This window comes from Octopus sinensis, linkage group LG3 (assembly GCF_006345805.1).
Source record: "Octopus sinensis linkage group LG3, ASM634580v1, whole genome shotgun sequence".
NCBI lineage: Eukaryota > Metazoa > Mollusca > Cephalopoda > Octopoda > Octopodidae > Octopus > Octopus sinensis.
The window spans coordinates 142,607,312-142,624,490 of NC_042999.1; the positions used below are offsets into that span (position 1 = coordinate 142,607,312).

The 17,179-nt window shown below is 38.4% G+C and overlaps 1 protein-coding gene across 2 annotated transcripts in view; it reads right to left on the bottom strand.

The window, feature by feature from the left end:
* Nucleotides 1-17,179, bottom strand: part of LOC115209719 (synaptotagmin-9-like) — a 278,879-nt gene that overhangs the window by 144,215 nt on the left and 117,485 nt on the right. Inside the window, exon 1 of one of the 2 annotated variants that reach the window (XM_029778215.2) lies at nucleotides 11,036-11,329. The exons of the other annotated variant lie outside the window; for it this stretch is intronic. Within the exon in view, the coding sequence (XP_029634075.1) occupies nucleotides 11,036-11,078 (43 nt within the window). The 5' untranslated portion in view covers nucleotides 11,079-11,329. Of the gene's footprint in view, nucleotides 1-11,035; nucleotides 11,330-17,179 lie in introns of those variants that run through there. 2 annotated transcript variants of the gene reach the window in all.

Sequence of the window (17,179 nt, forward strand, 5' to 3'; positions counted from 1 at the left end):
ACAAATGGAAACACAGGTACTAACATGCATATATGTATATACAAAGTCAGAAAACAACACAGCTCCCATGACTTTCGGAAACATTTTTTCACGCTCAGAGTTGCTGAAGCATGGAATAAACTGCCTGCGTCAGTTGTTGACTGCCATGACACTGCATCCTTTAAGGCCCTCATGCTTCCCGAAATCCGCCGAAACTACATGTGATTATATATACACTTTAGATGAGTTGTAGTGCACCTGAGCACTGTACACAATTATTATTATTATTATTATTATTATTATTATTATTATATATATCATCATCATCATCATTTAATGTCCATTGTCTATGGTGGCATGGGTTGGCTGGTACACACACACACACACACACACACACACACATGTATATGTATGTGTATATATATATATATATATATATGTTAGAAGGTTTGGAGGAGATATACAGGTATTATATATTAGGAGAAATAAGGTACTCAGAAATCTGGATGGCTTTATATTTACAGATATTTATTAATATGTCACAGGTTTTATGAATCATATATTAGCGCTTATATCTGCTCTAGTAGACTCTTCAGAGTCTACTAGAGTAGATGCAAGTGTGTATATATAAATATATATATATATGTGTATATATATAAAGCATTGGTTAGTCTGAGGCTATATAGAAGTTACTTGTCCAAGATGCTATGCAGTAGGACTGAACTTAAAACCATGTGGGTGGAAAGCAAACCTCTTAATCAAACAGTCATGCTTATGTAAATGAAAGAATCTAGTCTCTCCCTACCTATACTCCCCTCTCTCTCTCACATACACATACACACACACACACACGTGTGTACATGCGCATAAGGGAACATGTCCTCTGTAATTCAATGTCATTTTTGTGAAATGCAAGAACAAAGAAAATAACTTGTCTTAGTTCTCTTTATGCTTTATTTTTTACTTTCATTCCTTCTGTTTACCATTCAAATAACTTTTAATCGACTTTCATATCAACTTCATCCAATTTCATCATTCTTCCCCTACTGCCATCGACACCATACACCAGACCCACCTTCACCACCCCTCACAGTATGCCACAGCCACTGCATCCTCCCATCCTCCATCACAACTAAACATTCTATCTCTTACTACAACTATTTACTCACCCTCTCACCATAACCAATAACTCCAACCGCCAAAATAATTTACTTCAATATGATCTTCCTAAACCCCGTCTCAGAACAAATAATAAATGGATGACCCAAATATAACATTCTTCAGGTGGCATTAAGGCGGCGAGCTGGCAGAAATGTTAGCATGCCGGGCGAAATGCGTGGCCGTATTTCGTCTGCTGTTACGTTCTGAGTTCAAATTCCGCCGAGGTCAACTTTGCTTTTCATCCTTTTGGGGTCGATAAATTAAGTACCAGTTACGCACTGGGGTCTATATAATCGACTTAATCTGCCTGTCTGTCCTTGTTTGTCTCCTCTGTGTTTAGCCCCTTGTGGGTAGTAAAGAAATAGGTATTTCTTCTGCCTTTATGTTCTGAGTTCAAATTCCACTGAGGTTGACTTTGCCTTTCATCCTTTCGAGGTTGATAACTTAAGTACCAGTTGTGTACTGGGGTTGATCTAATCGACTGCCCCCCCTCCCCTAAAATTTCGGGCCTTGTGCCTAGAGTAGAAAAGATTCCTTACTTTAAAAAGGCGATGAGCTGGCAGAATCAGTAGCATGCCAAGCGAAATGCTTAGCAGTATTTCATCTGTACATTCTGAGTTCAAATTCTACAGATGTCGACTTTGCCTTTCATCCTTTCAGGGTCAATAAATTAAATACCAGTTGCATACTGGGGTTGATCTAATCGACTGCCCCCTCCCCCCACAAAGAATTTTGGGCCTTGTGCCTAGAGTAGAACAGATTCTTCAGGTGACATTAGCAGAATAGTTAGAGTGTCACTGATTACTTTGTACTCATTATTCTGACTCATTGTACTCTAAATTCAAATCTTTCTGCAGTTACTTCTGTATTTCATCCTTTGGAGAGTCACTACAGAATGCACTACAAAGAGTCAATACAGAGAGTTCAAGTACTGGGATTGCTATCTCTCTTACTCTCTTTTTTCCGTCTGTCTGTCTTTTTAAAAAGAAATTGGAAATAGTTAGACCTGAACAGTCTCTGCCAGGTCTGAAAATGCCCAAAATATGTCTCATGTCATAATAGTGACTTCTCCAACCCCCCAAAAAGTTGAGGGTCCAAGGCATGGCAAGTCGCTACCAAACAGAGTCTAGTGCATTAAGGGTCATGTGTATGTGTGTTCAAATTATGTTGGGAGTGTGTTGTATGTGATACATATGTTGTATATATGTAATATGTGTGTTGTGTGTGTATAGGTATATATATATATATATTGACAAGTTTCGCTTTTTTCACTTTCCTGAGGAGAAGATTGCATTGTTTATACCATTTATTCTTTTGAATAGTATCAGTGGAATTTTCGAAACATGTGTCGAAAGTAAAAATATTTGATTACACCTGCGTTAAACTCCATTTCTTTATTCATATATATATATATCATCATCATCATCAAGATTTTGTTAGCCGCTCTCCAGCCATCTATTTAAAACTATATACAGCTATGGTACGACCACACTTGGAATTCGCATCATCAGTTTGGAACCCCTATCTCGCTCAGAACATTGACCTTCTGGAATGTGTCCAGAGATGTGCAACCAAACGCATACCCTCCATCAGACACCTACCATATTCTGAGCGCCTTGTTTCCCTGGGCATGGATTCACTGAAGCTCCGGCATCTGGCGACGAACTTGGTAAACACCCACAAAGTTATCAACCACCTCACCAACAACAACACTGAACACCTTTTTGATCTCCATGTGTCTAACACACGTGGACATGCCTACAAAGTCAGAAAACAACACAGCTCCCATGACTTTCGGAAACATTTTTTCACACTCAGAGTTGCTGAAGCATGGAATAAACTGCCTGCATCAGTTGTTGACTGCCATGACACTGCATCCTTTAAGGCTCTCATGCTTTCCGAAATCCGCCGAAACTACACCTGATTATATATACACTTTAGATGAGTTGTAGTGCACCTGAGCACTGTACACGATTATTATTATTATTCATTTTTCAAGCTGGCTTGGGGTGGACCAGTTGATGGGAACTGGCTAACCAGAGTGGGGCTAGCACAGAGGGATAGAGGAGCTGTACCATAGAAATGTAACAATAGTAACTTGGGTAGGTATAACTGTTGTAAGATGTCTCAGTAATATATTTTACATAATGAAAACATTATCTGTAATAAGAACCCAATAAATGAACAGCCCAGTTAACTGTGAAACTCAGAGCAGACTGTTAACTTTCACATACACACACACACACAGATAGATAGATAGATAGATAGATAGATAGATAGATAGATAGAGAGAGAGAGAGAGAGAGAGAAAGAGAAAGGTGTATGTATATACAAAAGAGAGAGATGCATAAAAAAGAAATTCTGGCATTATGTAAAGGTGCATGTGTCTGTGGAATACTCAGTCACTGCTACAATATTATACAATGAGAAGGTAGTTTATTTCATCAAACAACTGGAATACTCTTGATTAAAACCACAGGAGTATCCATTTAACTATTTAAAATCATACACACATACACACACATAACGATAATGAGTATGTGCATGCGTGTGTGTGTGTGTGGTGTGTGTGTGTGTGTGCGTGAGTGTGTGTGTGTTATATGTCTAGACGTGTACAACATATATAATCATGCACTTTTAATTATACTTTTACTTGTTTCACTCATGGGACAGTGGCCATACTGATGCATTGCCTTGAAGAGTTTAGTAAAAACAAATCAACCCCGGTTATTTTTTGTTTTGAGTCTGCGATTTCCCTCACTAGTCTCTGTTGCTGAACTTCTAAGTTACCAGGATGTAAACAAACCAGCACAAGTTGTCAAGTGGTGCTGGGACAAACAGAAACACATACACATATTTACATATATACATGCATACCTACGTACGTACGTACGTAAGTATGTACGTACGTACCTACCTACCTACCTACCTACCTACGTACGTACCTACCTACCTACCTACCTACCTACCTACCTATCTACCTACCTACCTACCTCACTACCTACCTACATAACTACCTACCTACATACGTACCTACATACGTACCTACGTACCTACCTACATACCTACCTACATACATACATACACTCATACATACATACATACACATACATAGATACATACATAGATACATACATACATACATACATGCATATGTACATACATGTTTATCAATTGCGTAGGTTTACAAATACACACACACACGCACATGCATCCACACACATATATACACATACAAATGTGGCCAAAAGTTTGAAACATAGCTCTGAAAATCAGAATTTTTATATTAAATTCCCAAAAATATATACTGTATTTATTTGAATCAAACTTTTGGCCACGACTATATATATATATAAATATATATACATATAAGGCTTCAACAAAAAATCTCCAGATATGTTCTTGACTCCCAGACAGAAGAAGATAAGCTATTTTTACTTTAAATTTTTATAAATTTCTACTCGTATTTGATAAGTTGAAATTCATCAAAAACGGTAATATTTTCCTAATATAATTTTATATAACTTTTTAATTCATTTTTATCAAATTCCCTCTTAAATTGAAATGTCTAAGACTTACTTCTGTGCTATTTCCACCTCCATCTTTTATATATATATATATATATATATATATATACATACCAGAGTAAGCAGATAAATGTGAAACAAAACTGTTCAACAAACAGGAATGTGAAACTCTGAGTAACAGTTTTTGTGATATTTTTGCTGCTTTTTAATAAAGTATATATATATATATATGGCATGTAAAAAGTATATATATATATATGGCACGTAAAAAGCACCATCCGTTCGTGGCCATTGCCAGCCTCGCCTGGCCCCCGTGCCGATGGCATGTAAAAAGCGCCATCCTTTCGTGGCCGTTGCTAGCCTCGCCTGGCCCCCGTGCCGATGGCACGTAAAAAGCGCCATCCTTTCGTGGCCGTTGCCAGCCTCGCCTGGCCCCCGTGCCGATTGTGGCCGTTTGCCAGACTCGTCTGGCACGTAAAAAGCACCCACTACACTCATGGAGTGGTTGGCGTTAGGAAGGGCATCCAGCCGTAGAAGCATTGCCAGATCAAACTGGGCCTGGTGCAGCCTTCTGGCTTCCCAGACCCCAGTTGAACCGTCCAACCCATGCTAGCATGGAAAGCGGATGCTAAACGATGATGATGATGATGATGATATATATATATAATATATATATATATATAATATATATATATATATAATATATATATATATACATATGTATATATATACATATATATATATATATATATAATATATATATATATATATATATGTATATATATACATGTGTGTGTATATATATATATATACTCATATAGACATACACACATATATGATGGGCTTCCACACAGCTTCTGTCTATCAGGTTCACACAAGGCACTGGTGGACCCAGGGCCATAGCGGAACACATTCATCCAAGGTGCAGCATAGTGAGACTGAACCCAAAACCACATGCTTGGGAAGCAAACTTCTTAACCACTCGACAACCATGCCAGCTCCTGTATGTGTATATTCATGCATGTTTGCATGAAAGTCATGAACAATGTGTGTGTATGTGCACAACTGTGTATGCGTGAAAATGTGTATGTGTGATATTCTATGTAAGTGTATCTAGTAACATACATAAAATGAATATAAGTGAAATTGTTTACATGCGGGAGTGCTTTTGTATATTCATTTGATTGTGTGTTTTGTATTTGATATGTATGTGTGTATATATATATAAAGGGAAAGTTTACGAAAATAAACAAAAGACGAAGGCAGGTGGAGTACAAACAAACAAATGTATTAGTATAGCGCTCAGGAATAGAAAAAGTCTTTTACGTCTTGCGCCTATGCTCTTCGACAGAAAGATACACAGAAAAAAACAAGGAGAGAAACAAGGAGAGAAAAAGGGAGAGAAAAAAGGAGAGAAAAAATTGCGTGTAGGAGCTAATGATATATATATATATATATATATATATATATATATATTTCTTTATATAAATATATCATCATCGTTTAACATCCGCTTATATATATATATATAAGTAGAGATAGATACATGTGTATGTATGTGTGAAATGTGTTGATGAAGCTTTTATTGTTTACCTTTTACTTGTTTCAGTCAAGAGACCATGGCCATGCTGGGGCACTGCCTTGAAGAATTTTTAGTTGAATGAATTGACCCCGGTACTTTTTTTTTCTATGTGAAGCCTAGTACTTATTCTATCAGTTTCTTTTGTCAAACCACTAAGTTACAGGGACATGAACACGCCAACACCTGTTGCCAAGTAGTGGAGGTTGAAAACACATAGACACAAACACACACATGCACAAAATTACACACACGCACACACACACACACACACACACACACACACACACACACACACACACACACACACACACACACACACACACACACACACACACACATACACACACACAATGGGCTTCCTTCAGTTCCCGTCTATCAAATCCGTCAACAAGTCTTTGGTTGGCCCAAGGCTGTAGTAGAAGACACTTGCCCAAGGTGTCACACAGTGGAACTGAACCTGGAATCACTGGTTGGGAAGCAAGCTTTTTCCCATACAGCCATGTCTGTGCATATATACATACATATATACATACATATATGGATACATATATATATCTAAATATGCAATCAAAGTTTATGTTGCGTAGGTGTTGCTATTTATATTTCTGTAATTATACCAGGCGTCTATTACTGTTTAATGTGGGTATCTTAGGAGATATCTGAGCAGATATGTGTTCATCAGTGGTGACTAAGTGAAGACAGAGGCCTTGGATCTAACTGTATAGGTGTTCATGTTTTTTATCGGTTTTTATTGTTTCTGGCCCTGAAGTGTGACCTTGCTGGGGCATTGCCTTGAAGGGTTTAGTCAAACAAATTAACCCCAGTGATTAGTTTTTTTAAAGCCTGGTATTTATTTTGTTAGTTCCTTAAGCCAAACTATTAAGTTTTAGGAACACAAACAAACCAACACTGGTTGTCAAGCAGTGGGGGTGGGCGAGGACAAATACAAAGACACATACATGCACAGACACAGACACACACACACACACACACACACATACATGATGGGCTTCTTTCAGGTTCTGTCTATCAGGTCCACTCACAAAACTTTGGTTGTCCCAGAGCTACAGTAGAAGACATTTGCCCAAAATGACACACAGTGGGAAGGAACCCAGAACCATGTAGTTGGGAAACAAAGTCGTTTCCACACAGCCACACCTGTGCAGACACTACACCCTTGTTTGTTATCATGTGCTTGACATTTTAATGTTTTCACATGTAAATCTATAAATACATGTCATGCGTACACGTATGCACACACATGCACTCTCAAAACTAAACACATAAACACATAAACATATATACCTGCACACAGCTACACAAATATATGATGTATATGGGTTGACATATGAATGTGATTTTGTTTATACATAGAGGTGTAATATATGTATACATATGCATATTTGCATGCAGGCTAATGCAATATGTGTGCATGTGTGTATATGTGTACATATCTGTTTAATTTACTTGTTTAGGTATTTAAGTGTACACATGAATATATATAAGTACCAGTTGCATACTGGGTTGATCTAATCAACTGGCCCCACTCCCCAAAACTTTTGGGCCTTGTGCTTAGAGTAGAAAAAGATACATACATACACACACACACACATATATCTCTTTACTCTTTTACTGTTTTACTTGTTTCAGTCATTTGACTGCGGCCATGCTGGAGCACCGACTTTAGTCGATCAAATCGACCCCGGGACTTATTCTTTGTAAGCCCAGTACTTATTCTATCGGTCTCTTTTGCTGAACCGCTAAGTGACGGGGACGTAAACACACCAGCATCGGTTGTCAAGCAATGCTAGGGGACAAACACAGACACACAAACCCCCCCACACACACATATATATATATATACGACACAACATATATATGTATATATGCATGTATGCGTGTGCATGTCAATATGTATATATGAGTGAGTATTTGTTAGTGTGTGTATAGATTTGTGTATTTTACTTAGTTGTATTATATTGTAAAGCAAAACTTATTTAGTTTGACACAACCAACTCTTTGGATTCTGGTGACCACCCCCACTGAATATGGTATCTTGATATCCAGCTGACTACTTACTTATTTGGTATAAGACTACTCAGTCACAACTAGCTTGGGGTTAAAAACAACAATGTGAGCAAATGAGATCACCTTTACATGGTTGCTAGGACCATTAGAAATAGCAGCCAAATTTCACTCAAGTTATACCTGAGCATCTTTAGAAAACAAAGATACTTTGGACTGTCAAGTTTGGGATACAGTACACTGAAAAGGAAGATGAGATGGGTTTGGTTTGGAAACTTTTGATTACAGGTCTTCTCAACCAGGATTGACCCAGGGCTAAACAACAACAAGAAGATACAATATCAACCATATCACTACCACCATCTCTACCACCTCCCTCATTTCCATCATCACCTTGCCAGCAATGTTAATATTATTTCTTCTGTGACAGCGTGGGAATTTCTACGCAGTTTCTCGACATGTTAGAAACAACAGCCAAATATCCTTCAAATCACACCATACTGTCATGAAAATAAAGGTAACCTATTACATAATTTTAGGGCCTACACATGCCTAAAATAACAGGATGGACACTACTGAAGCACATAGGGAATAGATATCTGTTTAAATCTGCTTAATCAGAGTTGATCTTGGACTAAACAACAACAGCAACAATGACAGCAACAACAATAACAATAACAACAACTCCATTTCATTTAATCAAAATCAATAACAACAGTACCAAATAGAAAATTAAGTCCACACAGGCAAAACTGACAACAATAGTGAACACCACTACTGAAATGAGCTTACTATCACTAACACAACTTCCAAGACACAAACAACAACAACAACAACAGAGACTTCAATACCATTATCAATAACAACAACAACAAGTGAATAAATGTGGGAAAACTCTACATGGTTAGATTGTTGGATTTCCTAGAAATGGCAGCCAAATTTTCCTGAAATTTCAACCCTTGCATTGAAGAAGATACTCTGGATAATACTTTGTGAAAAGAAGAAGTAAAAAATTAGACAAAATAGTCTTTCATCATAAGACAGCTTAAATATGCTCGAACTGGGGTTAAGCAACAACAACAGCAGCAACATAACCAATGACATTAACAACTCTAACAACAACAAGAACAACACACCACAAACCACAAAAATACCATCAAAACTAATTGACAACAATATTAACACCAACATCATCGCTATTACAATAACCACCACCACCACCTACTACCACCTACTACTACCTACTACCACCTATACCTCTATCATCATCTGTTATTACCAGTATAAGCCAAAGAGGAAGCTTCTGAGTGGTCGATCAAAGTGCTAGAAATAGCAGCTAAGTTACCCTCAAGTTGCCCTCCTGCCTCACCAGCTCAGAAAAGGTTCCCTGCACATATAAAAAGCTGCGTACCTACTACCACCTATACCTCTATCATCATCTGTTATTACCAGTATAAGCCAAAGAGGAAGCTTCTAAGTGGTCTATCATAGTGCTAGAAATAGCAGCTAAGTTACCCTCAAGTTGCCCTCCTGCCTCACCAGCTCAGAAAAGATTCCCTGCACATATAAAAAGATGCGATGGTTGTTTTTGGAATACCTTTGCTCACAAGTTTGTTTAATCAGGGATGACCTGGGGTTATAAAACAACACAAACACATGACTACTACTGCCACCCCACCCCCACCCTAAATCATCATCGTCATTGTCTTCATCGTCATCATCATCATCATCATTGTTATTTTCATCGTCATCATTGTTATCATCATAATTATCATTAATATCATCATGAAACAATAGAAAAGGAAAATAGAACAAGAACAAAAACAACAAACAACAATTGCAATACTATAGTTTGGTAAAAAAAGTAATTCAAAAAAATTCACATAGACAAATAAAGGAAAATATCACAATATCACAATATCACCAGCACCACCGTCATCACCACCATCACCACCACCATCACCACCACAAGCACCACCACCACACCACCACCACCACACATTTACCTCAGATACTTCATGAGGCAAGTAAGCTGCCTTTTTGAGCTTGTTTGACCTGCTAGAAATAGCAGACAAATTGCCTTGGATCACGCTCTACCATCACACAAAGGCGCATGTTGGACAATGTGGTGCTGGGTTTCCTGGATATAGGAAAAAGACAGGATTGTCACGGTTGGAGCACCTTTGATTATAGAGCTACTTAATCTGGGCTAAACAACAACAACTGCAACCAACAACAATAACAATGTTTACTAACATTACACTTCCAATACCAACACCCCCACCACCCCCATCATCGCCACTGCTACCATCATACTTACCACTACTGCCTCCACTTCCACCACTATTGCATAGTTGTTTCACTTTACCCCTACCACTACCACCAATACAACCACTACCCGTGTCCTTAACACTTCTGCAGCAACTACCATCACCACCACCACCACCATCAGCACCACTGCCAACACCACACTGCCCTCATCAACACAACACAATACACAGCCACCACTCATGTCCTCAGTGCATCTACCACTACTTGCCCCCTCTCCATACCATGCCCACTGTGTTTACCTTCACCACCACCACCACTACCACCACCACCACACCACCAACACCATCACTGCCAGCACATACCTGATATCAACATCAATGCCTCATGCACCACCACCACCACCACCACCGCCACCACCACCGCCACTACTACCACCACTATCATAACGCGAACACACTCATGCAGTGCAGTGCATGCATGCTTTACTTACCAATATCATTACTGTGCATGGTGACAAACTGTTGCACTGTCATTGTGTATAGCCACTGTGTGCAAGCTTGCTAATGTATGCTGCAGCAATGCAGTGTAGCATGCTAATGCTTAGTAAATGTGGACACTTTAAGCCGGTAACTGTTGTAGTATAAGAGAAGAGTAGAGTGCAGTGTTGTGATGTGCAAGTGTGAGTGCAAGGAGTGGAGAGAGTCACACAGCACAACACAGAACAACGTAGTTCATCATTTTACTCTGTACTTGCAATGTCACACACTCAGAGACAGACAAGTGACTCTGTGTAGCTGTGCATAAGTGTGTGTGTGTGTGTGTATGTGTGTGTATGCACGTGCGCATGCGAGTGTATATGTGTGTGTGTGTGTGTGTGTGTGTGTGAATATGTGTGCGTGTGTATATGCAAGTGTGCGTGTCTATGAGTGATGTGTGTATATGTGTGTATATGAGTACGTATAGAGTTGCGGTGGGGGAGGGTCTCCAGTCACGGTGATGATGACAACATCCATGCTGTCATCTCCACCACTCTCATCACAACCAGTGCTCCCACCACCACCACCACCACCACCACCATCATCACTACCACCACCACATCCAACATCTTTATCCACTCTCACCACTACCACTGCCACCACCTCTGCCACCATCACTGCCACCATCACTGCTACCACCGCTGCCACCACTACTACCACTACTACCGCTACCACTACCACTGCTGTCACCACCACCACTACCTTCATCCCTTATCCCCTTATCGCTATCGTCATTATCATTGTTTTCCATCTTCCCTTCTAAAACCACTACCATCAGCACCGCTGCCTCATCCATTGCTAACACTCGCATCCACCACCAGTACTGCCACCACCACCAACACCACCACCACTACCAGCAACGTTATTCTCACCTTCCCCCCCCAATTATTACTCCACCACCACCACCACCACCACCACCACCACTACCACCACCACCACCACTACCACCACCACCATCACCACAACCACTACCATCATCATCACCATCACTTGTTATTGTTATTCTCCTTGGTGGAGGTGGTAGTGGTGTACGTTAGCTGCTACTGATAACGATGCTGCTAGTGCTGCTGCTGCTGTTCTTGTTGCTGCAGGTGATGGTGATGCTTCAACTGTTGCTGATGTTGTTGTTGTTGTTGCAGCTGCTGCCCTTGCTAATGCAACTGTTGCATCTTGTTACAGGTGTTGGTGATGTTGTTGCTTCTGGTGTTTTTGTTGTCATTGCAGTTGTTGTTGTTGTTGTTGTTCTTGCTGCTGCTGCTGCTGCTGTTGCTGAATTCGTTGCTGCTGCTGCTGCCCATGTTATTACTGCTATTGTTCTTACAGCTGATGTTCTTAATCTTTTGCTACTGTTGTTGTTGTTGTTGTTGTTGTTGTTGTGGCTGTTGTTGCTACTTCAGCTGCTGCTGAAGGTGATGTTGATGCTGTTGCTACTCTGTCTACTACTTCTACTACTTCTACTGCTGCTGCTGCTGCTTCTGATCTTACTTGTAGCTAATGTTACTACTATTAGTATTGCTTTTGGTGCTGCTGTTGCTGCTGATGTTGTTATTGTTGCTGCTGTTGTTGCTACTGCTGTTGCTGTTACTGATGTTGCTGCTGCTGATGATGATGATGTTGTTGCTGCTGAAGATGCTGTTGAGTTATTGCTGCTGCTGTTGCTGCTGCCTTCAGCTTTGGCCCCATACTTCAATCCCCATCTTATACTAAAATTTGGAAATGGCAGTAAGAGTAAGGTGGGGGAGGGGTTAGATAAGAGCAAACAGTGAGAGAGAGGGAGTGGGAGAGAGGGAGTGGGAGAGAGGGAGAGAATGAGGGAGCAGGAGTGAGAGAGGTAGTGAGAGAGATGGGGAGAGAAAGAGGGTGACTGAGAGAGAGGGAGAGAATGAGGGAGCAAGAGTGAAAGAGGGAAAGAGAATGAGGAAGAGGGAATGAGAGAGAGTGTGAGAGGGAGAGGGAGTGAGAGAGAAGGTGAGTGAATGAGGGAGCAAGAGTGAAAGAGGGAAAGAGAATGAGGAAGAGGGAATGAGAGAGAGTGTGAGAGGGAGAGGGAGTGATAGAGGGAGAGAGGGAGTGAGAGAGAGAGGGAGTGAATGAGGGAGAGAGAGTGAGAGAGGGGGTGAGTGAATGAGGGAGAGGGAGGGAGAGAAGGAGGGAGAGAAATTGTAGAAAATAGAGAGAGAAAGTATGGGACAGTTTGGATGAATTGGAAAAAGGGAAAAAGAGGAAGGAAAAGGCAGAGAGATAGGAGAGAGAAAGAGAGAGAGAGAAAGAGAAAGAGTAAGTATGAGAAGGGAAAAAGAGAAAGAAGCAAGGGAAAATAGGAGAAAATGAGAAAGGTCATAACAAAATATTAGATATGTATGTATGTGTATGTGTATGTAAATATATGTATATGTATGTCTGTATCTATGTATGCATGTATGTATGTCTGTATGTGTTTGTATGAACAAAAATGTAACACATGTGTATGTGTTTGTATGTTTGTGTAAATGTTTGTGTGCGTGTATGTAAGTGTATATGTATATATGTATGTATGTATGTGTATATGTATGTAAATATATGTATATGTATGTCTGTATCTATATATGTTTTTACGTGTATGTATGTATGTGCATTTGTATGTGTTTGTATGCACATATATGCATGTGCATATGTATGTACATATGCATGTGTTTGTATGATTGTATAGATGTTTGTGTGCATATATGTAAGTGTATATGTATGTATGTATGTGTGTATGTACGTAGGTTGGTAGGTAGGTATATGTGCATGCTTGTATGTCTGTATATGTGTGTTTGTATATGTATGCATGCCTGTATGTCAATGTGTGTGCATGCTTGTGTATATAAGTATGTGTTCATGAATGTATATCTCTATATGTTTTTGTGCATATATGCGTATATGTTGTATATATATATATATATATATATATACAAGCATCTGTGTATGTAAGAATAAGTATGCATATATATGTAAGTATGTGTGCGGAAATATGTATATACCTATGTACATATGACTGTGAAGTTGTGTATGTGGGTATACGCTCATGTAGTCCAAACCATGATAGCATGGAAAAATGGACATTAATTGATGATGATGATGATGATGATCATGATGATCATGATGATTATGATGATCATAATGTGGCTAGGTATGTAATGTTCACCTGTACATATTTATGAATCTATGTATGAGAATGCATATATCTGTACATACAAATATACATACATACACATGCATGCACACGCACACACACACACACACATACATGTATATATGTATGTATGTATATATATATTTATGTATGTATGTATGTATATATATATATATGTGTGTATATATATATATAAATATACACACACACACACATATATATATATATTTATGTATATATGTATGTATAGGAAGGGTGTGAGGGAGAAGAAGAGAGGAAGAGAGAAGGGGAAAATGAGAAATAGTGAAGAAGGAAGTAGTAAAAAGAAGTGTTGTAGAAAGAGAGACAGTGATACAGAGAGAGAGAGAGAAAGGAACAAAGAGAGAAGGAGAGATTGAATGAGAGAAAAAGAGGAAAAGAAAAAGAAAGGGAATCCTTATATTTTGTTTCCCTTCACCACACTGACTTGGTACAAAGATAATGTATTCATTTCACTGACACCCCACTCAATCATGGAAACCACTTCACACAACTCTTATACCCTATTCAGACATAGAGACCACTTCAGAAATGCACCCTCCCCTAAAGATTACATACATACGGCTGTGTATATGTGTGTGTTTGTATATATATATGCATACATACATCTGTGTGTGTGTGTGTGTGTGTGTGTGTGTGTGTGTGTATTGTAACAATGTGCAATACTACACACCTTAAAAGTGATATTGACTCTAACACATACAAACCATTACAATGAAAATGTCACATGTAACAACAGAACCCACCTCACAAACAAAACTAACACTTTCATACAACCTAACACATAAATTGTTACCAATATGCACACGCATGCACACATGCACACACACATACACACACACACCACACACACACACACACACACACACACACACATTACTGGCACCATTATACAGAAACTAAGATAAATTTGTCACCTTACAATCACACACAACCCATCGTACAAGTGATAATGACATTAATTCACAGAAACCACCATTACTAGATGTAGCAAGTAAAGTATTTATTTCATAAAATACCACACATGATCGACAATCCAGACTCCCGTACAAACCAATACACCTTAGATATCACATTAACTACAACATAAAAACTGATGTGTAAAATATTAATTCATACCTTACAAATAATAGTTATCCTTCCACACAAACCGCCAAAACAGACAATCACACAAGACCTACTACACGAAATAACACCCAACCCTAATTCAAACACTTCACCACACCTTACAAGTTTCCGAAAATTCTATTGAAATGCAAACCACAACCTTATTTTCATAATAGCTCTTCACTGTAGAAGTTGTATTAGAATACAAGATTTTAGCGAAAGCAATTCCAACACATATTTCTATGTTTTATGTCTTACGTTACAACATCTGATCAACTTTAGAGTATAGCTAAATGTTTAAAGTGTCTGCGCAGAAAGACAGCACTTTTCTGAAATTACTTTGTGATTTTCTAGCAATTTCTCTATTTTGCATATGTGGATGTGCTTATTACTTTAACAAAAGAATTTAAAAAGAACTTGCATACATGCAAGCAGAAATATTTAATAACCATAATGTGCTATAGATATCACTACTTACCATGACACAAGCAGTTTTAAATGAGTTTTATATATGTATGTATATATATATATAATATATATATATATATATATATATATATATATACATACACATATTTATACATTCTTTTATTCTTTTATTCTCTTACTTGTTTCAGTCATTTGACTGCAGCCATGCTGGAGCACCACCTTAAAGGGTGTTAGTAAAAGAAATCGACCCCAAGACTTATTTTTTGTAAGCCTAGTTCTATTGCTCTCTTATGCCAAACTGCTAAGTTCAGGGGACATAAACACACCACCATCGGTTGTCAAGTGATGGTGGTGGGTCAAACATAGACATACACACACACAAATATATGTACATATACATACATACATATAAATATATATATATATAAATACATATATATATAAATATATATATATATAGAACAGGCTTCAATTTCTGTCTACCAAATCCACTCACAAAGCTTTGGTTGGCCTGAGACTATAGTAGAAGACACTTGCCCAAGGTGTCACGAAGTGTGATTGAACCTGGAACCATGTGGTTGGGAAGCAAACTTCTTACCACACAGCCATGCCTGTGCCTATATATATGTATGTATACACAACACACACACACACACACACATACACACACACATACAGTGTGGCTCAAAAGTAGGCTTACAGTTATCACCAAGATACTTTAAATTTCTTTTAAAACATTTTATTACATCTAAATTTCAATCGTACAAACTGAAAAGAGAGCTTGACAAAATTAACTTAATTAGCATAGAATAATGGTTTCATTTCTTTTTGTTTTGGAAATGCTACCCAGATAACTGTTTCATTCTGTGGCCACATAACCTTGAACAACTCTCAAAATTTAAAAACTTAATGAACAGCATTAACCACAGTATCCAGTTGACAATGGAATACAGCCACAAACAACTACCCTTTCTGGACATCTTAATCATAAAAAGAGATACTGAAATTGAAACCGACATCTTCAAACCAATGGACTCGAAACAATATCTTCTATTCTCCTCCTGCCACCCAAAACATACTAAAAGAAATATACTGTTCAACTTTGCAAGAAGAATTTGCATGATTGCATCAAATCCTGAAACCTGAGAAAAGCAACTCCAAGAACTTAAAAACACATTACTTGATAGAAAATACCAGGCCAGTCTAATCAAAAATGGAACAGATCATGCAAAAAGGATAGACATCCAAAAGTTATGGAAAACAAAAAAAACACCATGGCACACTTAGAACTTGATCTTACATGTCAAAGAACATGGAAGCATACAACATCATCCACCAAAATGTACCTTGCCTTATGAAGGACCTGCAA